The sequence below is a fragment of the Lolium rigidum genome, chromosome 1 (assembly GCF_022539505.1).
Source record: "Lolium rigidum isolate FL_2022 chromosome 1, APGP_CSIRO_Lrig_0.1, whole genome shotgun sequence".
NCBI lineage: Eukaryota > Viridiplantae > Streptophyta > Magnoliopsida > Poales > Poaceae > Lolium > Lolium rigidum.
Window position 1 is genome coordinate 338,651,009 of NC_061508.1, and position 25,061 is coordinate 338,676,069.

At 45.6% G+C, this 25,061-nt stretch overlaps 1 protein-coding gene and 1 long non-coding RNA gene across 2 annotated transcripts; both read right to left on the reverse strand.

The window, feature by feature from the left end:
* Positions 1–3,855: 3,855 nt before the first annotated feature.
* Positions 3,856–6,700, reverse strand: LOC124700689. Its single transcript, XR_007001800.1, has 5 exons — positions 6,493–6,700; positions 6,250–6,340; positions 5,134–6,058; positions 4,251–4,325; positions 3,856–4,105 (listed from the first exon to the last, which is right to left on the reverse strand). It is a non-coding gene; the product is annotated as an uncharacterized LOC124700689 (long non-coding RNA).
* A 15,154-nt stretch (positions 6,701–21,854) lies between these two features.
* LOC124684456 lies at positions 21,855–22,759 on the reverse strand. The gene is made up of 3 exons (XM_047218764.1): positions 22,725–22,759; positions 22,187–22,403; positions 21,855–22,054 (listed from the first exon to the last, which is right to left on the reverse strand). Exons 1-3 carry the CDS (start codon positions 22,728–22,730, stop codon positions 21,915–21,917), a joined length of 363 nt encoding a protein of 120 aa, XP_047074720.1. The 5' UTR covers positions 22,731–22,759; the 3' UTR covers positions 21,855–21,914.
* Positions 22,760–25,061: the final 2,302 nt, after the last annotated feature.

The following is a 25,061-nucleotide window of genomic DNA, read 5'->3' on the forward strand; positions in this document are numbered from 1 at the left end:
TACCATGGAGGTTGAGGAGGGTGTGCCCCATGTCCGGCGACGGCGAGCTCCATCATCCTCGACGGTTCCCCGTGGAGCAGCTAGCTAGGCTTTCCCGTGGGGCAGGACCGGCGTGTGGTGGCGTGGCTTTCCAGGGAGACGACCTAGCGCACGCTCGGGTGCGTGGGCGGCGTCCGACGGCTGGTGAGGTGCTGGTAGGGCGGAGGCGGATGCCCCATGCCGGAGGCGTGCAGAAATTGTCGGCGGTGTTTGACACAATAGAGCAGCGGTGGCGGTTGTCGCTGAAAAAGGAGCGGTGGAGGCGGCAGTCGTCGCTGAGAGAAGGGTGGTGGCGGCATCCGTCGAGGAGAAAGGAGCGGCGCGGCGGCCTTCAGCGCGAGAGAGGAGCGGCGACGTGAGTCATCATGTAGCCAGGAAAGTGTGGATGAGAATGAAGTAAAAGGAGTGGACCAGAAACCATAGGGGCCCACCCCACGTTGCCAGTACGGTCTCCGATGAAAGCAAATTGAACAAACGCCGCGCCCAGAGGTTGCGAACGAGGCAACCTCCAGAGGAAACCAAACATTTTCCATTGGAAAACCCTATGCCAATGACATACCAATCATTTTAAGCATCCTATAAGAGCAGATTGAGATGATTTCTTAGCATGACATTTTAATGGTAAAAGATAATTCTCTATTAAATCAGCTTATAAGGTTCACGTTGAGATGGAGTGCAAACCTGCAGTTAGGCAGGAGGGTCAAGGATCTATTTCAGATCCAATAAAACATAAAAGGTTTTTAGGACAATCTGGAAGGTGCAATGCCCATCGATAGTTCACCATTTTTTGTGGAGATTGGCACACAATAGTCATTCCCTGTTGATGTGAAATACGTCATATTTGCTCGCGTTTAAACCCCTACCTGAGTCAAGAAATTGACTAAGTTTACCTCTCAACTTGTCACTAATGACTAATCAATGCAAAAATATGCAATCTCTTTTATTTTTAGATTTTGTGCAGGATATCACGTCATAATGACAAATGGACCTGTAATTACTGAAAAAAATTGTGTCAGGGTGAAGTTCACATCAGCATTCTGGGAGCTGAACTGGCCGCCACCAAGGGTGAAGTTCTTTATCTGGCTAGCCTGCCTTGACAGGTGTTGAACGGGTGAGAGGCTGGCGCAGCGCGGCTTACCACATGCCCACTCTGTAATCAGTCTAAGGAGACCATGGCGCACCCTACTCACTGGGTGCCCCTTGTTATAGTGATATCAAGCACCTGGGCGATATCAAGCACCTCAAAGGTGGGAATGTTCAATGGGTAATGCAGCATGGAAGGGGCATGAACCACCAGAGTTGTTAGTCTATCTAAACAACTTATATGTCAACATTACACATCTCGGATAGCAGGAGGTTTCTGCTGCTTTGCAGACTACGATGCTATAACCTTGGTTTAAAATCCACGGTTGAAGAATAGAGCAATAACTCTCTTGCTTATGATTCGTTGATAGAGAAAAACTGCCAGAGGTTTATGATTCAGTGAAATACTAACCATGTAAATCGCAAAGTAGTGCTCCACTGAAACATAGCTGATTGAACTAATGGACGGATGGAAAAATGCATCCTCAGCTAATGCTCTTGCTCTGCACAACATCACAATGTCAACAAAATCTTTCGAATCTATGATTAACTTGGGCAACATAAAATGTGTCCTCAACCTGCCCGCTGAAGAATCGCTTATTCCAAGAGTGTCATTTCTTTGAGCTAATCTTGCATCATCAAGAGAAAGCTCAACCTGGAAAAAAACTGCATGTAAGATGTCAGAACAAACTTGCCCTCGCTATGAACTTATTAAGTGGTTTTAACAAGTGTGTAAATGTGCACAAGAAGATATAAAAGGTAACATCGGGCACCACGAATGTTCAGGGTTATAAAGCATGTGGAGTTTATCCGAATGCCCTGTTGCTAAAAATGAAACACTGCTAAACAGGACCATGGGATATATGTATCTAGCAAGTGGTAGAGGAACAAACCTGCCGCCCAATTTCATCCATAACAATCATTCTTGGGAGAGATTGGACCTACCAACAGAAACAACATTAATGTATAGCTGTATGAGGAATAACGTGTATATCTCACTGGGAACTTCGGATGTACCAAGCTGGAAAGAGACTCCAAGGTGGCGAGGCATGACAAAAGATTGGAACATGCATGATGCCGGTACAATAAATCTAGTTCCCTGCAAAAGAATATCGACAGTAACTTCTGGAAAGAATCTTAGAGATCAACAGTTTGGCAATTTACCAAAACTAAGTGAACTTCTCAACTCACAATTGCTGGACACTGAAACAGGAAGTTATATGGTAAAGAAAAGACAGATTTTCACAAACTAAACACAAAGTGATTGCATAATTCTAGATACTGATATTCAGGCGACAACTTCTATACTTTAGGAACGTACTACAGTTCCGATAATTTGAGCAACTGCAAACCGTTGAACACGAACTCTTATAATAATAACTAGCAGGAATGGGCACGGCGGCACGCCGCGCCGACCGTGTAATGTGATGGTGTTAATAAATTTAATACCACGCTTGAATTGATAAAAGTAATTAATACTTGTTTTTAAACAATGGGTTTTAAGGTGGTTGAAACAAAATTTGATAGAACATCCATCGAAATAATATGCATGAAAAGTTAATGATTCCGAGAATCAAAAAAATAAGCGAGCATCAGAAAGACACATAAATTAATTCTGGTAATAATAAGTCTCTTGTATATTGATCATCGTACTGTATATAAGCACGTGTACTGTACATAAGCACGCCACACCCATGAGGCAACATTGGTGGTTATGAGAAGTTTGTCACAACATTGGTGAGGGGTGACACATAGGAGGGAAATCCCACTTATAAAATAGAAGTTAGCCAGCCGTATTAATATATACTTGGAACTTCATTACATAGTTCATGAAATTGTCCTGTATAGACCGTAAATTCTATTTAGTATACATGACAACACTTTTCTAGCGAGAAAAGCTAAGCAGAGATGCTAAAGTGGCACCTATGGTGGGTCTTGTCAGTGTTCCCATGTCTTTGGGTCGTTAGTGCTCAGCGCCGTTAGCTTCATGGTTGGAGGAGGGGATGGTGAGCTCTTTCACTTGGTGCACCGTCTTCTTCTTTAGTAATGTGATAGGCACTTCTTAGGTAGACCAGTATGTGTGTTCCCATGTCTTTGGGTCGTTAGTGCTCAGCGCCGTTAGCTTCATGGTTGGAGGAGGGGATGGTGAGCTCTTTCACTTGGTGCACCGTCTTCTTCTTTAGTAATGTGATAAGCACTTCTTTGGTAGACCAGTATGTGTCATATTGAGATCAATAAACAGACCAATTGATGCAAAAAAGTTCCTTCTCGGCTCCTAGTGCCTTTATGATATTTTCATCAGTAGACAAATGAATGGTCATATCACTGGAATAGATTGAATTACTGTATAAATTGAGAGGGGGAGTCGCCCACATAGCATTCCTGACTCATAGCATCATACTTGGCCTGTACAAACACAAAAAATATAATACTCCATATGAAAATTTAGATTGTGTGTGAAATGGAAAAAGGTAGTGGAATTCGAAGAATTGAATAAGCACTAAAGAAAAAACTCTGGCACAAATAATTTCAGGGCAGGGACATCAAAGTAGTAAAAATAATAATCTAGGCATATGACAAACATTTAAAAAGTATAAAGGAACAATTGTTCTTATGAGGGTGTGAAGGAAATCAAAGTAGTATGTACATGCGCTGAGTACAATTAAGAATAGAGTAAAAATGATGAAAGACACGGGTTACATATTAAGAAAAAGTGATTTAGCATCATTGTAGTGAAGCGATAAAAGATGTAGGTTGCTTGCTGAATAACAGCACAATGTATACAAAAATACCTTGGCTCCTCTCTTGAATTTGGGCAAGTGATGTCTAAGGCCAACATATGCATGTGGCGTGCACAACGATGTGTTGTTTTGTCCTGTAGAGCATTGGACATGCTTCAGCTTGCCACTCCCAGGCGTTGAAGGTCACCATGGCTGCAGGCCTAGTCCTGGTGCTCTCCACATTTCTTCTTTCTTGTTCATTCCTGCAGTTCACTCAGATCATTTCAGCTCAGCTAGCTAATAATCAAGCTCCCATGGAAATGTTTCATCTGAGCAAGTGTCCTTTCCACAAAATGATTAATGAAGAAACATGGAACTATTAATTTTTGTATTTGTTGTTTTGTCTACCTGTCAGCTCTCTCAAAACCATGCGCCGCACGGAGGAAGGAGCGGAGCGGCAACCGTAATCAGTGGGAATCATTTCTGGATTCACCACAACTCAGGATTTTATATTGAAACCACATATAAGCATACACACCAGTAGCATCGTCAATCACAACAGGAATCATGAAAGCGCCTACCTCAGTAGCAACCATAACGGTATTGGAGTTTGAGAAGATAAATCTAGGTTGTCACCCAGGAAAGAGTGCAAGCACATCATGAAAAATTCAACAACTGATAGGACTGTTCAGGATATTCCCCATGGCTATACCAACAGATTTTGAACACAGAACAATGGCGAAGAACAGTTTTAAAAATCGTATACATCAGGTTCTCTTAAATTACCAAACTCATTGGATTAGCATATGCCGCAAGAGAAAAAATTTCCCTTGCGCAATCAGCCAATTTTAACATAAAAAATTGCACCCATTGCGCACAATTGCTAAGGTTGGTCACACTTCTAGTGTATCAGTCCATCACAATGTGACTGCAAATAATTAACTATTGCAGATGTACCAACTGAGGCTGAGCTCAGTTTGAAGATATTGACGATTTTCTGACACAAATTCCCAGAAGCTACACAAAAAAAATTAAAGGAGGCGGTGTTCAGCTAGGCATAAAAACAATATGTGCGTTCACATCGAATAACTCAGAATCGTTATAGTGATTAAATGTTACACCAAGAGAAAATCTAATGCATAGCCGTTGGAAATATATACAACGCTTGCAGACAAATGGATATAAGAGGAGCTATCGCACATGAAAACTTGGTTATATTAAAAAAATTGAGTAAATAACAAAGTACATAGAAACCTGAGTGCGTTAACATGAATATAAGAGCATTGCATACCCAACTTTCAGAAGAAGAAACACTTCAGCCCTTATTTGCCAGGAAAATGGCTGAGCACACTATGGTTCTATCGACCAACAACTTATCTCCTCATGATGTAACTAATTAGTGAGATAGAGAAGTATAAAGCGTCAGTGGGAAACAACCTGGTGAAAAGTCATGTTAGTCAATCCGTGCATGTCTAAAAGCCAGTGTAAATTTATAATTTTTTACCTTGCCTTGTCATGCCATTAAAACACAAATGAACCTTACTGGAGAAAAAAATGTTCGGTCTTGACAGTTCTGACATGTATATTATCATACGTTCAGAAAATAAGTTTGGCACAATCAAGACGGGATTTCATAATTTATCTGCATGCAGTACCAACATATGTAATGCCCCAATGGCCCCAAGAGCTAGTGTGATGACCAAAAAGAAATACCAGACGCCAACCCTATAAGTGCCAATATGACGACTTAGCACAATTTAACCCGGACACACATTGCTCAAATATTTTGTATCGAAATGACCAACCATTGGACTTGAAATTACGTACTTCTCTTGACAAACAATTAACACTGCAGGATTCCCCACAGATAGGTATTAAAAGGAAGTAAAACCTGATATATATCTGAATCCCCTATGTTAATAATTGATTGAGCAAGCAGGAAATCCCTGCCAAATACCAATCATCACTAAATATAAAAACAGTTCTATCCTCACGCTGCAAAAATCGCTGGTATTTGCAAATAATAATTTCAGACATGCACTATACCAGTCCTTCTAGAGAAAAAAAAAATGCTAAAAGAGCAAGTTGTATTGTTGTGCTAAGAGGGACTGCAAGCACATCCCAGCAAGCGTGGAGTGTCGTACTAAGAGCAACTGCAGCTCATACATCTCAGCGTATGTCAAGTTTGTGCCATCAATCAGGATGAAGACCACAACCTAAAAAAATTGCACCTGATTTGAATAAAGGAACTGACACCGAATCTGATTCAAACTTAGGGGTAATTGAAATATTTCAATTAGACTATTGGTTTGTAAGCTTCATGTCATCACGTCGAACTGCTCACTGCTCCCGACTCTCTGAACATTGTATAATTTGACATGTAGCTGTGATTTTTGGCTGTACAAACCTGAACATGGTATAATTGTACATGCCGCTGTGATCTTTGGCTATATAATAATGTCTCGGATTTGACCATCAATCGGGATGAAGACCACAACCTGAAAAAATTGCACCTGATTTAAATGAAGGAACTGACCACAACTTTTTACTATCAAGAACTGAGGTTGATGTGAATTTGCAAAATTAATGTAAAAGATCATCAGAAACTTGATCTAAGAGTTCAAGTAATAAATGGGATGAGCTTAGCTACCTTATGCAGATCTTCCAATTGCACAACCTCACTTCCCAACGCCTGGGTGGAGATGCTCTGCACCGGCTAGGATCTCTCACGGGAGCCCTAGCACGACCGGCGCGCGGTCTTCCGCCTCCGCGGTACGCTTCCTCGTTGGACGCTGAGTTCGTGCAGTACGTCCTGCTAGTGTCCCCGGCGCGCTCCTCGCCGCCGCCCTCGCGCGCATCCAGCACAGCCGCCGCCGCGTCCGTGGGCAGCTCGGAGAGAGGAGCTCGCGGCCAGGAGGGCTCGGCCGATGGGAGCTCGGGCAGGGGAATCGAGTAGGGAGGAGATCATGTGGGGGTGGGAGAGGCCGGTGGAGATGCATATCCGCCACTGGTGGCGATTGGCCGCTCCGCCGCTGACATCTTGGTGCCGCTGGGGATGCTCCTGGCTCCTACATCTCCCCTGCTTTCTCATGGAGGCGGCCGTTCGTCGGAAGGCTGAGTTGATCTATCGAGGAGGGAACTCGAGCATGGAGCGGGAGGCGCGGGCAGGTCGGAGATGAGCATGGCCAGACAACTCATCACCGGCGACATCCACTCAAATCTTAGAAATTGCACGACTGTGGACATCTAGGCTGCCGAGGGTCACACGCGTGGAGATTTCATTGGGCGATGGAAGATATGGTGGGGGATTTAGGAGAAGGAAGATGGTGACGATCTGTCTGGATTGTACGACAGAAGATGCGAGACCGCTTTGACCAGTTCCCACAAAACAAGGATGTCCCACCACCGCTCAACCTATCTTTCAGCTACAGCCACCCAAGTGATACACCAGGACAGCCGACCATCAAAGAAACACTTTAGCCGAAATTGCTACACAACACAGAACTGCACACAGAAGAACCACCACAGTAATTCAGAGAAGGTCTCAAAATTCTGAGAAAAAAGATGTCTGTTGCCCTTTAATATAGTAGTTATGGTAGGAAATATGTTCTCTAGTCCGACGTGACAACATTACTCCCTCCGTCCCTCGAAAGATGTCTCAAATTTGTCTAAATTTGGATGTATCAAGATACTAAATAGTGTGCCTGCATACATTCAAACTTAGATAAATATGAGACATCTTTTATGAGACGGAGGGAGTATAAAATATGCATTCTGGATATTGTAAAACTGAATGCTGTCGTAACAAAATGAATCTGAGCCATGGTATCCTATTAGACAAGTAGGGAGATATCCTCACCATTGTGCAAACCCCTTTTCACTAACTAGGAATTCACAACAGAGGTTCGGCTAAGCATAATGTATTCACAGTTATACCGGTCACGTCTTCTAATTATAAACCTGATGACTTAAACCATCAATGATATATTTTTACTCATAAATAATATAGAGAATCTGATCTATACTACTTCTGAAGTAGCAAGAAAAATTATTTCTTAAAGTCACCTGTTAAGTGTACTCATCCTAATTAGTATCACGGGATTAGCCCGCTGAATTAATTAAATCTAGCTATCATGATTAATCTAATCTGTTGTATAAAGCCGGAGACTATCTTGGTCAGTTCTTTGAACTGTAGTATGAAATTTTCCATTAACCTTGCTAATTACTTGCGTTCTTATGAATTTTATCACATTTATCATATTTGTCTCTTTATATTGTGAGAAATATACCATGATATGTTTGATCCCCACATTCGTACACTTATTTTTTAGTATTTTTATTTTCTCTCGCCACTATAGGATTGCTTCCTAGATTTCTTCAAGTAGAAATATTGCATAGGGAATTCAATCGAATATCACCGTCTTAGAACGGTGGGTAATCAATGAGCATAGAATTTAGCTCTACAGAGTTAATGGGTAGTATGGAATTTATATGTTTTTAGGAGAAACGTTGAATGGAAAAATATTGTGATCTATTGGATGTCATTGAAATGAGGAAGTTTGAGAGTTCATATAGGGCTCGGAATGAAATAGGTATCCCCAATAGTAGGGTTTGGAATTAAATATGTATTTCATTAGATCAGCATGGCTGCATGGGAGAAATCTAATGGGTGTTTATTGACATGCTTGATTATTGGATGCTCAATGGATTTGATCTCGACACATATTTGTGTGTATTCATGTTGTGCACTATAAAAAGACGTGCATTGCACGTGCACGCTTACTAGTATCCATAGATACCAATTACACACAGATTCTGCAACAACGCAATACCCTAATGGTAGCACGGATGCACACATGCAAAAAAAAACTAAGAAAAAATCCTACTACGGAACTCTAGTCCTAGCAACAACAATATAACCACCACCAAGACAACACAAATCCAGGCTCTCCACCAGCGGCACCTCCAACAAGGAAACGGTGCACAAGCACGTTATCGCCCGATCAAAAGATCTTAGGCTTTCACCCTGGAGATAGTCCTCGCTCTCTCTCAAAACAATGTTTTCAAAAAAAATCGTTGTCAGGCACAACCAATTAAGGCCGGACCTTGGATTTTCACCCTGAAAGGTAGAACTCTGTACCTCACATGTGCTCTGCCTCCACTTACATACTATTGTTACAAGACCCAGAAGACCCAAGAAAATCCCTCAACAACACCACAACTTGGTCCTCCAACCCGGCCTTCACGAAATTCTCCTTCTCTGATACGCCATGGACCAGAATGTCAACTGTTGGCAACACAGAACAGAGTTTCGCGTCGCTCCCTCCGGAGCCAAAATGTCGGAATAAGAGAATAGGTGCGCACGGCTGAATACCTCCCAAGCCAGCAAACTCCAGGAACGAGCACCGTTACATTTGCCAGCGGAGCTTTTCGTAACTCAACATCCAGCAGCCAAATTGAGACAGACATGCAAAAGGAAGATCTTCATCCTGGCGCGCGAGAGATCCGAGGACCACCACCTTTATTCGAGCAGATCTTATCTAAGAGATGGCAATCCAAAGTGATGTTTCGTCGGCGTGGCGAAGCCAACATTAAAACCCACATCTCCTTGGATGGACCACTCCGGCCTAGATCTTAGACCAAAAGCCCATCTTGACCGGATGCTCAGATCCCCACCAATCGGATCGAAGTCCGCCTACACAAGGCCGCTCTGCCCGTTTGCGCCGGCCAGACCGGCCAGCAACTTGGCCACGACGCCCAACGCGCCCGCTCGTGCCACTGGGAAGACGACTGATCTAGGCGGGCAGCCTAGACCCACGGCAGATCTCCTCCACTTGCAACCACGAAGGCCCGGTGAAGACTGTCGACGCCTGGCCGGGGAACGCCACACCGACCACCGCCCGCGTTCGTCCCCGACGACCCAGCCCCAGCCGTATCAAGGAGATGGCCGCCACATCCACCTCCCCTAGCATGTATTCGCTACCAGGGGCCGCCACCTCCGCGGCCGGCGTCGGCGACAGCGGCGGAGAGGAGGGGAACAGGGGGAGTGTTGGGGCGGCGAGATCGGATGAAAGTAAGAAGCACGAGGGGTTGATGGTGATCGGAGGAAGTTTTGGGGAAAGTGAAAAGGGACGACACTGGCCTGGGCCTTCTGGGCTATCGAACCACGTGAGGTAGGAAGGATTGAAGGAAGGGGGAGAGGGGAGGCAAATCCGTCCTATTTCACCCTTATTAATGCGTCGGTTATCCTGTTGGCGTGCAACTTTTCCTTCTTCTTGCGATTTTTGGGCCTTGACCGTTTCGTTGGTTGGATGAGAAAGAGAAGCGAGCGACCACTGGAAAAGCAGCTGATCTCGCCGCCGATGGGGGCGGCACGGTTGGCTGCGACATCTCTGGCCAGGCGAGGAATAGACCTCACCATAGCCAGCGACGACGCAGCTCGCCGCGGCGGCCCAGGTGGAGGTGAGGCATAAAACTTAGGGTTTCGGGGTCGGGTGTGGGGGGTGGCTAGGGGCTTAGGATCGGGTGCGGGTGGGTGGCCGACGCCGAAGAAGAAGGTGCATGTGGGAGGTTTAAACGGAAGGTGGGGCGTCGGCGGACCGGCGGAGGCCGCATATCGAGAAGGCGGGGTGCCGAGGAGGCGCAGGAGCGGTGCCAGGCGCGAGCAGTGGAGGCAGGCGGTTACGTCCGGCAGGGGCAGGGGATCAACAGCTGGTCGGGTTCTCGCGGGGGAAGACGAAGGCATGGAGCTATGGAGGAAGAAGACGACTTCCTGTGTGGAAATCGTGGGCCGCGGCCCGGTCATGATATTGTTTAGGTGTCAACGCGCTCTAAGACGCGTGAACTGTCAATTAGGAGCACCGGAGAGGGGAAGGAGTTCTAGCTAAAAAAGCAGCTCGAGCAAATTGCATAGGTGGTACCGAAACTTGGATGGCCAAATAATTACGGTTACCGAACTTACAAATACAACATGTATGGTCAGTAAATACGACACATTATTTATCTAGGTCACTGAATCACCGTGAGTTTATTATTGCAAAAGTGTCCCACTAAACCTGCTTTACTCTTAAATAGATCTACGCAATCAGGAAGCCCTAGTTTTTTTTTGCTACTACGAACATCTTACAATTAGGTCGGTGTTGTGGTAACTCTTCTACACACTATATGTAATATCGGTGGCGTAGCGACATTCGCTGTGCCACTGGGCGTGTCAGGATAGATGACATGCCACCAGTATGTGGCCCCACCTACCCACCTATTGCCAAAAATTTAGTGGCGTGGAATTTTATTGCAACGCAGCTATTTTTTATCCATGGCATAGGTTTCTTTACGCACCACTATTTTATTTTAATAATATAGAGAACATTTAATTTGGCTCCAAGGTGCATATGATCTCTCTATGCAAAATACATATTATTGATCGTCAACAAAATTCAACAAAAAAATTCGCATGTACACCTCAATAATCTATGTGAGTTCGTGCAGTTTCCCGACTGATATATTTTATGGTCAATGTAAAAAGACAAAACATGTCTCATAAAAAGCTTTATTTTTAACACCAATGTTTGTCTTTTTGCACAACCCAAATGACAAGTTAGTTTTTCATGAAAGACTTTGTGCACACAGCATGTGAAGATGTAAAAGTTTATTTTTGGTTTAGATTTTTTTAACATTTCAAAATAAATTATGCATATCAGAATAAAGGGAACATATGCATCCAAGAGCCAAAACATCACTCCATATAGAGCTTAATTTATTTGATTAAAAACACATTTAAAATAAACAAATAGAGATTGTTTACCGACCAGGCTCCTAATGGTCGGCGCGCTACTAGGAGCCCACCGACCACCACACACTAAATCATAAGCTAACATATATGAGGGGTTTCTGAAACACTAACACCACGGACTACTGCAACCTTAACTGCAAAAAAGAATCATGGAGAAAAGAAGGATGGGGAGACGGGGAACAACAATGGGTGCACCAACCTTCAAAAATTATCGACGGCGACAAACCAACACGTTGATTATGCAAAAATCGTGGCTCCAGAAATCCTAGAGAGAAGAATGGGAAGTACGAAAGGGGAAAAGGAAGACCGAAAACTCAATCTTCCCTCTCTCATATCTGGAAGGGGATGACCAGATGAGGAAGAACATAGCAGAAGCAGTCAATGCTTGGGCACGCGTTGAGCGGCAAATAGCGGCTGCCGAAAACAAGACGATAGAGCCTTCAGTTCACCAATTTTCTTCCTTCCGGCTGAGGTGTATCAAATTCTTTTTTACATTGTTCACGAGGGTTTATAAAAGAAAGCTAGGCGTTCATCAACCCAATTACAAGAAGTTTTTGACTCAAATCAATTTCTACCTATTTTATGCGCTGCAATATTAATATCACTCTCTTTTTTTTAAACGGAGGCAAAAGCTTTGCCTCGTCTATTAACTAAGAAGAGAGTGCTCAGTTTTTAGGAAAAACCGAGCGAAAACCTATAACAACAGGACCAAGCCCACACAAACAACATACCCACACACAATCAAGACACTCCAACACCACGACACTAACAAACACTCGAGCATGACACTCCAACATCGAGCCGTAAAGGACAGGCTACGACATAGGGGCACCCGTCAGCCGACTGCGGATTCAAGGTAGGCAATAGCCAAGGTGGCGAGAAAATCGCAAACTTCTCTAGCGACGACCGCTCCAGGCACCGCTGACAACAACCCAGACTTCGGAACCCCATCACCATTAGGAACCACCTGCCTGTCGAACTTCGGCGAGAGAGAGACTGCAGTGTCAACAACATCACACTTCTCAAAGGCAAGACATGGCGGAGAAGCCACATCCGAGGACTCGTGTGAGCCGGGCCTCACTTCCTCGACAGAAAGAGGCGTAACCACACCACCACATAACTCCATGAGCTCAGGCAAGATCTGCATGACCGGGGTCGTGATCGCGGAGCTCGCCCTAGCTCGAGGAGAGAAACAACCATGAAGGCCCGCTCCACTCGCGCCCACTTTGCCAACAACAGGCAGATCCAAAGGATCGGTAGGCGTCTGGGAGAGCCTACCCAACACAGCTTCCACCCGCTCCAGAAAGCCCCCAATCGCAAGCATCCAACCGTGCAAGGAGTCAACAGCCTCGTGAATAGGACGGACGGCCTCCTGAAACAACTCAGCTTGCACCTCCAAAGCGGATTTCGTATCCGCTGAGGCCAAAGAGCTAACAGGAGCAGCAACAACTGACGCACAGGATCGACGACGAGGCATGGCGGACGGGAGCGAGACCTCAACTTGGGCCCGACAAGGAGCATTCGCCTGGCGGGGCGACGATGAGACATGACGTGCCAACCAACTGAGAGGACGCCAAGCGTTGCGGCAGACACGCGCCCGATGACCGTTTTCGAGGCATCGAGAGCACCTGAAGGGGTCACAGCAAACCAATGACTAAAATCAACCTTCCCTATCAAGCCTGCTAAGGTGAAACAGTCTGCAACTATAGAACTATATAGACAAACCCCTAGAGTACCGATAAACAGAAAGATTCTAGCTGGGGCTACTACCATGCTTTGCTAGTTATTCATTCGAAGTTAACATTCCTCTAAGTTCAGAGATCCAAGAAAATCTACTATACCATGCACTATTTATATAGTTTGGGCTTAGCCCAGTGGTTGGGGTCGCAGTGGCGATTCCTGTCAGGGACGAATTTCGGAATTGTCACGCCATGTCCCGCTTCTACTATATCAAAAAGTGTCTAGTTCCTCCTAGACACGGTTTTTTTTTTTTTTTGAACTTTATTAACCAAACTGATACGAAATTGTTGTGCATACGGCAGTTTTCTATATGGTAACAATAGGACGCACAATCTGATGGTATCGCTTTCTCTGGCCATCCATGTAGATGGTTTGTTATGAGGAGTCGGATAGAAATTGTACAGATAGCAGCTTGTAATTTAGGAAAGAGGGAATACTTTCTAGTATGCACAAAATTAAATTAAGACCGCTTCTGTCATAGAACAAGGATCCATGGAGGATAGGATTCTTGAGTACAAAAGAGAACGAAACCGCATCAAACAGATCATGTCACGTTGCTAAATTAATACCTCTCCTCTCACACAACTGAATAACACAAACTTTCCCACTAACAGAATTCATCATCACGCTCTTCATCATCACTATCCCAGTGCGGCACAAAACCATACTTGTGCCCACCTAAGAAGCCACCACAACTGGGATGTACAAGATCTTCAGCCCGATATTGACACCCTTTGCAGAGAGCTTAAAGAGAGAGAAGTGCATTAGTTAATGGTCAACACAACTAAAATATGAAAAATGGCCTTCAAAGTTAGAGCACTAGTGTATTAGCGTAACAAATGGATAAAAATGTGATAATACCTTGGTCATTCCCTTCTGATGGCTTGAAGTCATCTTCGCTCAAAGGCATGCAAGCATAGACATCATTCTCATCTTCAAGATCATGATGCACTTCAGCAAAAAACATTATATGTTTATCATCTAATCCTTTGACTAAAAAGTTGAAATGCAAATATCCTATCCCGCTTTCATCAATAAGGTTTCTTCGTTTCACTTCCACAAATTCCAGTTCAATAGGCTGCAGTATAATATAAATGCACGTCAATATAACATGCCCACTTCAGATAAATAGTAAATTGCAGCAACGAGTTAAATCAGTAGACTAACCTATAAGAGAATAAAAGGCACTCGTTTTTTTGGTGAATTAACTTATTAAGCTACATGTTAGTTCTGAAAACTGAGTAAGAAGAGTAAAGATTTCGTACAATAGCTAACTAATGTGAGTTGGTTTAGACAAGTAGTAAACTTCATGTCCATTCAAGGTCAGCAGCCTGCAGTATATAATATAATGTCAATATAACAGGCCCATTTCAGATAAATAGACAATTTCGTTTCAACTCTGTTAGCTAGCTTCAACAATGAGCTAAATCAGACATACTCCATTACTATGGGTGGATTAACTTATTAAGCTGCGTGTCAATTCTGAAAGCTGAATAAGAGTAGTAATTAACTGATACACCAGTAAAGATTTCATACAATAACTAACTAATATGAGTTGGTTTAGACATGCAGTAAACTACATGTCCATTCTAAAAACAGAATAGAAGTAGCAATAATAACAAAAAAATCAATATAGTCATGGAAGAATAACCATAACAGCAATTCGTGATTGGTATGGGTATGACCTGCATGTTATTTTTCTTGGTATAGACTTTCAGTGCTACAATCAAGAACTTGCGATCCTGCTCTTCTCTTTGCCTAAGCTGCTCCTCGCTAGGCCTAAATGTTGACCTGTCCACAAGGCTGAGACTGCGTCTGGCAGCCTTAATAAAAGCCTCACGAAGATCCTTAAGAGTAAATTCTGATTCCCTAGGAGTGGGATCATGCCAAGTCTCTAACCTTGTGTCGAAACTGCATTAGTGAGAAAAAATATAAACGCATAATCATCAGTTTAAGTGTTGAAGTTGTGAAGACATGTTGCACATGGAAAAGGAAGTTATCTCGGCAAATTAGAAATAGAGGACATGTTGCATGTCTTATCTAAATCAGCATTAGCAGCAAATAAGTAAAATGACATGTGCATCTAGTGCGTACTATATTTATCTTCGCCTTCTGACTTCAGACGCGTGCAATAGATATTGTAAGCGATTAGAGGATATGGTCATCTTGGTATTGTTGCTACTGGTGACCAACAAATTAGAAGTTATCTAAAGCGTCCGCACAAGAGAAAAATACGTGTGTTTCCCTGCAGAACCGAGTAGTTCAAACTTCAAAGATAATGAACTAGAGTGGAGCCATCCTAGAAATATGTGCTCGCTCTTGGCCAATAAGGAAGTATATTCAGTTCTAAACCAAGTTTCTAGCTTCGAAGATCAAAGAATGCTGCATAGGTACCGACACAATTCGCCACCAACCATACGCTCGACAAAATACGAAGGAGTAGTTGGCGTGGTTGTCCCCGACATGTCTGCTGATCTCTCCTTCAATCAAAAATAAAGTAAATTGGCGATGATTCTTAAAGCAGATCAGTACAGTAGAGGAGAGATTGCTAGCGGGAATCATCCCCCACCAGCCGATCAAGAAAAAGAGCAATTCCCCATGTTAATTTGCTCACCTGTGGCGAGGAAGTGGATCGGCCCATCGGGTGCGTGCGCGTAAGGTACAAATAGAGGCACTACGGCGATGGATGACTAACAAAGGTGCAAAAGTTCGCCGCCTTTGCTCACCTGTGGCGAGGGCCAAGAAGTAGGGTTAGGGCACCTTCTGTCCTCCACTCCCGTCTGCGTTTCCGCGAGGAAGAGGAACCTCACGGATATATACGTAGGCAGGCCAGAGCGGCCCAGCCATCCCGAGATTACCCGTATCGTACTCGGTCTCCGCGTATCCCACCTGGACCGGCTCATAGACGCCCCAAAGACCGCCTTCCGCTCGGACTCGGGCTGCTCAGAGGAACACCCTGCCGAGCTGTCGCTGTGTGACTGTGTCCTACCATCTAGATCGACGATTAACCGCCTCCACTTCAACGGAGCGGCAGGCGAGGTCGGCTTGACCGCTCGCGCTCTAGGTTCATATGAGCTATTTCCATTCGCTCGTCAACCTTAAGTTTTTCAGTACTACATGCCCTTTTTATTGCAGTATTTCCATACCTGTATTTGATGCTATTTGATGCTCAAGAAAGGTTATTGGATGTTTGAATATATAAAAAAATTACTGCTCCCTCCTATTCATATTACTTGCCTACCTAGAACTAAAATATGTCTAATACATTTATATTAGTGGCAACTAATATGAATGGGATGGAGTATATGATTTAATTTGAATAAATAATTATAACTACACGAACATCAAGTAAACTAATCACATAGACCAAATCGCATCTAGACAAGATAAACCGATCACATCTACCACAAACACCAGAGCTAGAAATTCTAGCAAAAAATAGAACATGAAAGACGGGATCACACTGGCGCAGCGTTGGTTGCGGCTGCAACAAAAATCACGTCGGAAGTCGCGTCGGTGTTGTTGCCCATGTGGAGGTTGCCGAAGAGGTCGCTGGCGTCTGGGAAGAAGTCATTGTTCGGGAACTGTTCGTCAGACGACATCGTGTAGCCAACAGTCGCGCGCAAGCGCTCTCTAAAATTCTGGTCGTCCTTACCCGTACATGTATAGAAGAGGCGGGGTTCCAGAGGCCTATTGTCCCATCTATCGGTGCACACCAAAGGACGGGATGAAAAAGACAAGGGTGGTTCCGCAAGGTTCTAGAAGGAGGTGGCCGCGTATATGTCTCGTGCATGCTAGAGTTTGCATTGGTGTTTATATATTGCGGTTTGGGAAGGCACGTTCAAGTTGTGTTGCCAATGGTCGCAGCAGAATAATTAGCAATCAAGCATGTCCAAAGGAATGCGCAATCAAACATAATTATAGTCAATGATCAAATCAAGCAATACCATTGTAGCCAAGACCATATCTAGCACCATCTTCACAACCACCAGGAGGCACAACTGGGCTAGAAGCCTAGAAGGCGCGGGGTGGGGAGATAAGAGCATCTCCACCGGTGCTCCCAAATAGTCATCGGCAGGGGCGTCAGCACTGTCGTATAGGGGTCGCCGGCAGAGCATCCTATATTTGGGGATGCTGCTCCCACACCGGCGCCCTCCATAGTGTAGCCCCAATAGAAATTTAAATTTAAAATAACATTTTAAAATCGAAATTCATACGAAATTTATACAAAAGTAATTCAAATTTAAACCTAAATAAAACTTAAACTTAATCCTAATCTACTGGCCTTCGGTTGGGGCGCACGATGGGCCTGCCTCGTCGTCGTTCTTTGCCTTTGCCGCCTGCGTCTGTGCTCGCCTCTCGGCCCTTGCTTCTCGCATCTGGCGGTGGAGCATGGTGGCTAGGGTCGCAGGAGCTTGCCGGCGGCATTGTGCCCACGCTGCCAGCCTTTGGTGAGAAGCCTCGTTCTCGGTGTGCCTCGCTTGCTCACGGGTGAACGCCTCGTAGTGGCGATGAGCGTTGAGCTTCTGTCGCTCCGCCTCCATGAGGAGGCGTCCTGCCTCTTCCGTGGCCGCTCGCTGGCGCGAGATCTCGAGGGCGTGCTCGAGGTTAGCGTCGTTGATGAACTCCCGCTGCTCCTCCTTCAACCTCCGGGATCGCTGCGCGTTCAACGACGTCAGGATCGCCGCCTGCTCCGGGTGGGGGGGCGGGGGGAGGGTTGCGGCTGCTCGCCCCACTGCGCCGCCTCAGCTTCCGCATCTGCGACATAGGCCTCGTGCCATGCCGCGAACCTTGGGTCTGCGGAATCATCGTTGCTATAGTCTGCGTCGGGCTCCGGCTCCGGCTGCGGTGGTGGTTGAGGCGCCGCAGGCAACGTGTGGTCGTTGAGGCCAAGCATGGAGTACGTCGTCTTAAGACGGCGCGGCATTTTTGAGGTGGAGAGGAGAGAATGGCGCGGCGGCGGTGGTGGAGATGAGAGGATAGCACCACGGTGGTGGACGGCGTACGTACTAATAGTGGTGCCAACTACCCGCATTTAGCCGACGTAGGCGACTGGACGCCGCGTGGCCAGTTGCCACGGTTTCGCGCGGGAGACCATTAAATGTCGACGATCAACCTTTCCGCCTCGCGACCGATGCGAACCTTCGCGTCCTTGCGCTGACAAGGCGCCCCCACCCGCGAAAACCGTCGTGCCGCGAGGCGCCGGCGCGCCCGATTCGCGCCCTACGCGAAGGGACCGACACGGAGTTGCCGGCGATTCTATTGGGCTCGAAAATTAGCCGCCGCCGTTTGGGGTGCACCGATGCAATCTCAAAAACCACGCCGGCCTCCAAATCGCTATCAGAGCCGCTATGGGAGGCGCCGGTGGAGATGCTCTAAGAGGCAGCAGCGACACTTGAGTGGGAAAGAAAGAGTTGGAACCTCCCTCCTGCCAACAACCGTGAATGAATCCACGGTACCAAAAATCTAGGCGGCCATCTTGGCTTTATCCTGCCATTGGCGGAAATAACCCGCACCCGTTAAAAAAGTGTGCCCACTAAATGTATTGCACCATGGAGGGTAAAATTCGTTTCTAAGAGACGAGGGTAAGATTCTAAGTACTCCCTCCATCTAATTTATGTGAGATTTATCTAGCTTTGAATGTATCTAGACAGTAATTACCATTTAGATATATCCAAATTTTGACAGTAATTACCATCTAGATATATCTAGCTTTGAATGTAAACCGAAATGACCTCAAATAGAAACGTACTTGCAAGCGATCTGGATGCCGCGGGGGAGATCACAACTGTGCCAACATATTTGGAGAGCGGCAAGGGGTTCTACGAGGTCTCCCCAGATGATACTCCACGCGCCGGCCATGTCCCCTCCGTCGCAACCCTATCTCCCCCAGCCGCTCCTGCTTGTGTTGGCCACGTCCTCTCCGTCCCGGCCCCATCTCCCCTAGCGGGCTGTGCCGTGCCACCTTGCCACTCTGGACCGGTGAGAAGAGAGACGGGCAGCGAGAGAGAGGGAGGAGAGAGGAGTGGGGATGAGTTGATCGGGAGAGAGATGGGTGAGAGAAGTGGGGAAAACACAAGCTTTAAGATGCGTGTACAGGCTCATCCGATGGTCCAGCCAATCGAATGGTGGTTTTCTTTTTTACAATTTTCGTAAAATATATTACAGGTATCGGTCACACATAATTTTGGTTCCGGTGGCACATTTTTAGTTCCGTTCAGTCCTATAAGTTTGGTTGCACTTATTTACCATTGTCAGATTGAGGTGGATGAACGGTTTCCAGAAAAGAGAGTGGATTTGTTACCACCCGGTGGCACTGCCCCCCGTGTGGCTGCCGTCCGATGACTAGCTGGAGATTCGTTCTGCACTGCTAGCAGACCAACACGTTGCAGCTAAAACTTAATGAATCACGTTGAAAATTGAATTAGAACCTAATTATACGTTCATGTGGCAGAGAATAGCTAGCAGAGCCATGCAGCGTAAGACCCGGCGCTGGCTTGTGTATAGTGAAAGAATAAATGAGCCAAACGTCTCTCTTAATTTCCATTGCTCGCGCAGTGTAATAGTCAGTGTTGCAGCATGCATCATTGCAGCAGCTCTGCATGCATGCATCTTGGCTTGTGCAGCGCGAGGAGCTCCAGCTGCTGGTACTTTATCGAGCAGGGTGCTGACCGCCGAAATTGAAGAACTCGAGCACGAAACCACCGCCAGACACGCGGGCGAGCTGCACTACGTCGCCCTTCGCGAGTTCGTCGGAGATCTTGCTGTAGCCCTCCGCGTTGCAGCGGCTCTCATCGTCCTCAAGCATGCATGCGGCGCGCACAATTGTGGGCGGAGGCCAGAACACGGCCCGAACGGGAGGGAGGGTGAGCTTCCTCGCCGGTGGCTTGAGCGCGACCAAAGCGGGAGAGGCTGAGAGAGAGAGACCAGGGCTCCCTCGGCGGCAGCCGGAGCGCGCTAGGACTGGAGGGCTAGCGGCGGTGTCCGACACTCATCTGTCCGGAGTGCACCAGGACACAAAGGTTGGCAGCGGTGTCCGGCACTCATGGCGGCGAGCTGGTGGCGGTCAACACCAAAGCGGGCAGAGATGTCGCTATTTATGCCATGACCGATGGAGACACTGAGAGGAGTATATACATATGCTAACGTCAGTGATGGCCATCTCGTCGAAGCCGGCCTCCGCTGACGTGCAAAATGTAGAACTCGCCGCGTTTGCCCTCTCGCCGGAGAGGAGAGGCTCCCGCCGGAGTGTAGGTGCTTGCGGACTGGTGCTGAGAAAAATGCATGCATGAAGCGCTGCTGGTCTTCTCAAAGTTGTGCATGCATTTTACATTTAATGCTTCCATGAGGTCTTCTGAAAAAAGGTGGTCAGTTCGCTGTTTGCTGTAGGCCTGTAGGGCAAAAGCTGCGCGCGGGTCCTGTATTCATCCACTTCAGTAAAATAGATAAAAAAAAATGTTGATCATCGGCTGCCGGTTGATTCCAAAAAATAAAATGATGGATCACTGAACTCTTCCCGTTCAAAAAAAAAAAAAAAAACACTGAACTCTTCACTAGCTAAGCTGCATGCACAACGTTCCCTAGTAGTAGTCTACTAGCACTAGCACAACGTCTGCCCACACACGACTGGGCCAAACTGATCCATGCATGTAGCATGCTAGTGCTAACTAGACTTGGCCGAAACTAGCAATACGGTGCATGCATACAGTATACATTGATGGCTGCCATGCACTCTGTCTCTTGTCTCTGCATGCGACTTTGACTAAGCAATTCACATCGAGAAAGCCTGCCATCAATCTGACCTTTTCTGGGTCTCACAAGCATTGACACTGACCTAGGCTGCAGACCGTGCAGGTGGTTTTGCAGATAGTGTAGCTAATAAGGGCTTGAGAGGCGATAGCAAACTGCATCCAGATCGAATCTATATGATGGATCGAACGACGGCTAGAGGGGGGGCATTGCCACCGGGTGGCAACACCACATTTACCTTCCAGAAAATGTGTACTTACGGAAACATGGCCCATCTCCCATACACCTCAAACCAGCAGAGTGAAAGACATGGGAGAGCCAAGCAAGCACAATAATAAGTTGTCTAAAATAAAGAGGTATAGAGAATAAACTGCATACCGAAATTTGATGAGTATACAGAAAAATATCAACATCTACAATATCGAATCAATATTATTGGAACCATTATACAACATATTTTCATATTGAATGCATCTAATATTGTAAAAAAATTATATATATTTTTCAAACTTTGACCAGAATTAGTATGAGATATATTTTGGAGAGGGAGTTTAGTACTTTATAGCATGCACGGAAATAAATTAAGACCCCTCATGCACATAATTGAAGGACACAAACAACATCCTACAACATTAAGAGTTGACTGAAATATGCTGAGTACAAAAAAGAAAAGAAAACCACAGCACAAAATGTCTTGCCTGATAGATCATGTCATGTTGCTACATTCTTCCTTACATGCCATGTGAATTAATACCACTCCTCTCTTAAGACAACTGACTAATAGAAACTTCCCACTAAACGAATTCGTAATCAGTCTCGTCATCAATGCTGTCCCACTGCACTCTCGGACATATTCTTTTGTGCCCACCTAGAAAGGTACCACAACTGGGATGTATAAGACCTTTTGCCTCATGTTGACACGCTTTACAGAGAGCTTAAAGAGAAAGAGAAGTGCTTTAGTTAATGACCAACACAAATAAATAAAAATAATGTGAAAAATGACCTTCAAAGTTAGAGCACCAGTGTATTAGCATATAACAAACTGAAGACAAATGTGAAGATCTACCTTGGTCATTCTCTTTTGATGGATTGAAGTCATCCTCTTCCAAAGGCATGCAAAGATAGACTTCATCCTCATCTTCCAGATCATGATGCACCTCAGCAAAAAACATTGTATGTTTACCATCTAATTCTTTCACTGAGAAGTTATAATGCAAATATCCTGCCCCGCTTTCATCAATAAGGTTTCTTTCTTTCACTTCCAGAAACTCAAGTTCACTAGGCTACAATATAAATGTATGTCAGTATAACAGGCCCAATTTATATAGTAGTAAATTGCATTTCAATCCTGCAGCAAGATTCAATTGTGAGTTATCTAACCTATAACAGATTAAAAAACATGGATTAACTTATTAAGAGTAATATTAATTAATGCGTCAATAAAGGCCTCGCTCAATGCCTAACTAATATGAGTTGGTTTAGACAAGTAGTAAACTGCATGTCCATTTTAAAAACAGAATGGAAGTAACAATATTGACTAACACAGCAAGAACTGTCACTGAAAAATAACCAGAACAGTAATTATTGATTGATATGTATATGACCTGCATGTTGTATTTCTTGGTATAGACTCCCAGTGCTATCATGGCGAACTTGCGATCCTGCTCTTCTCTCTGCCTAAGCTGCTCCTCACTAGGCCTAACTAATGACCTAGCAGCCTGAAGGATGGTACCGCGCCTGCAAGCCTTAATACAAGCCTCACGAAGATTATGCACAGTAAATTCCGATTCCCTAGGAGTGGGATCATCCCAAGTCTCCAACCTTGTGTCGAAACTGCATGAGTTAAAAATAATACATAAACGCGTAGTCATCAATTGAAGTGTTGAAGTTTCTCAAGATATGTTGGCATGTTGCACATGTTAAGGAAGTTATCGTAGCAAATTCAAGATATGTTGGCATGTTGCACATGTTAGGCATGTTTGCTTCTGCTGGATAACAAGTTTGCTTTTCTAGAGCCTTCCCCGCTCTTAGTTTGCTTTACAGGAACCATTTTCGCGACGAAAATAGGGTTCCAATGAACCTGAGGAATTTCATCAAAGATCAAATGATGCTGCCTACCATTCGGAAAAATACGAAGGAGTAGTTGAGCTGGTTTTCCGCAATATGTTGTTCAATCTCTCCTCTCCTTCACAAATAAACGTAAGTTAGCAACGATTCCCAAACCAGATCAGTACACAGGAAGACAGATCGCGCATATATAGGGATCGATCATCCCCGATCCAGTTCAGTCGATCAACAAAAAGGTTTGCTCACCTGTTAGGAGGGCCGAGCCGGCGAGCCTCCGCTCCAGCATTAGGAAACCCCTCCTGCAAATCCGATAAACCTTGTTTCAGCTTCCGAGTTCCGACACTAGTGAATCGTAGGTCCTAAGGTGGTGGGAGACCGCGGCAGCTCCGGCGGGAACCGAGGCCCGCGGCGGGAACGAATTTGCTCACCTGTGACGACGGCTGCGGTCGAATTTGCCGGATCCAAGCTAGGGCTACGGCGCAACCTGTCCTCCTGTCCCGTCTTCGTTTCCGCGTGGAAGGGGGGCACCAGGGATAGTGAATTATGTAGGCCTCAACCGGTTTGATCCCGAGACTCCATCCTGTCCTACTCGTACCCGTTGGGCCTCAAAACGTTTGATCCCTTTGCCTACGAGTTCAGTTATGCTCGGAATAAGGGATATCCGATTTGGAGAAATTTCTAGGAAAATGAGTTGATCTCAGAAAAACACCAAACCAGTTTTAAAAAAAAAGGACCAAATGAAAAAGAGAAGCTTGTGTAATCGCACAAACTACCATGTTTGGGATAAACCTTCCCTTAAGAGCATCTCTATAGCATATCCCCTTAAAAAGCCGTAGCAAAAAACGTTTTTGAGGTAACCTCGAAAATGTTTTTTTTTTGAAACGAGGCTTGAAAATGGTTTTTGGTACAGCGCAGGATTTAGCGGAACTGATCCCTAAACTCTTACCTTACATCTTCTACGGTACGAATTTAGGAAATCAATGCCGCCCCAAGCTCGCACTGTACCACATATTCGTTTTGATTTGCATATAGATCAACAATAATAACATATAGTAAAATGAAGAGCGATATACAATACTATTAACTCAACAATAGTTGTTTTCGCTTCGTCTTCTCCCGGGCGACAGACGGCAGCTATTTCCATCCGATCTCCATCGGTGAGAGCCCCGGTCCCTTCTCCCTCCACTTGCTGCTCCGACGGCAGGAGGGAGGGGGGCCTCGTTCCTCCGTTCTATTGTTAGGATTTGTCTGTTGTGGTGCGTTGTTGGGGTGGTGGGAGCGGCGCCCGGGCGAATAATTTTGTCTCAACTCCACTCCCACACCGGCGGCGACCTTCACAGCGGCGTCTCGGAATTGATGGCAGCGTGTGCTTGGCGATCCTTCAGATCGGCAGCAAGGTCTTCTCGCCTTTCTTTAGATCTGGCGAGATCTGTTTCTCGACGTGTTGCTGGCGTTCGACGTTATCTACGGCGACGCTGCGGATGGAGGCGAGGTGGATTCTCTGGTGCGAAGATGTTGGTCCGGAGGTGGTGGATCTCGCATTGTTCCCCGACTTCATCGACGAGATGCGGTGGATCTTGGTCCAAGAAAGCACTGGGACGTCCCCGGTGGGCGTGCCTCGCTGCTTGCAGTGGGCCTGTTCATCGACTCACAAAGCCTCGCTGCTTGCAGTGGGCTTATTCATCGACTTCAGAATGCCTCGTTGGCGATGGTACTTATTTAGATCTGGCAATTGTGGAGGCTCGACGTCTTTTCCAACGTGCGTCCATGCGGCGTTGGAGTTTGACTGCGACCGCTAGTTTCGGCGAGTGCATGAACCCCTAAGGATGGTTCTATATTTTTCTATCCTTTAGAGTTCTACGTGCAAAGTTTCC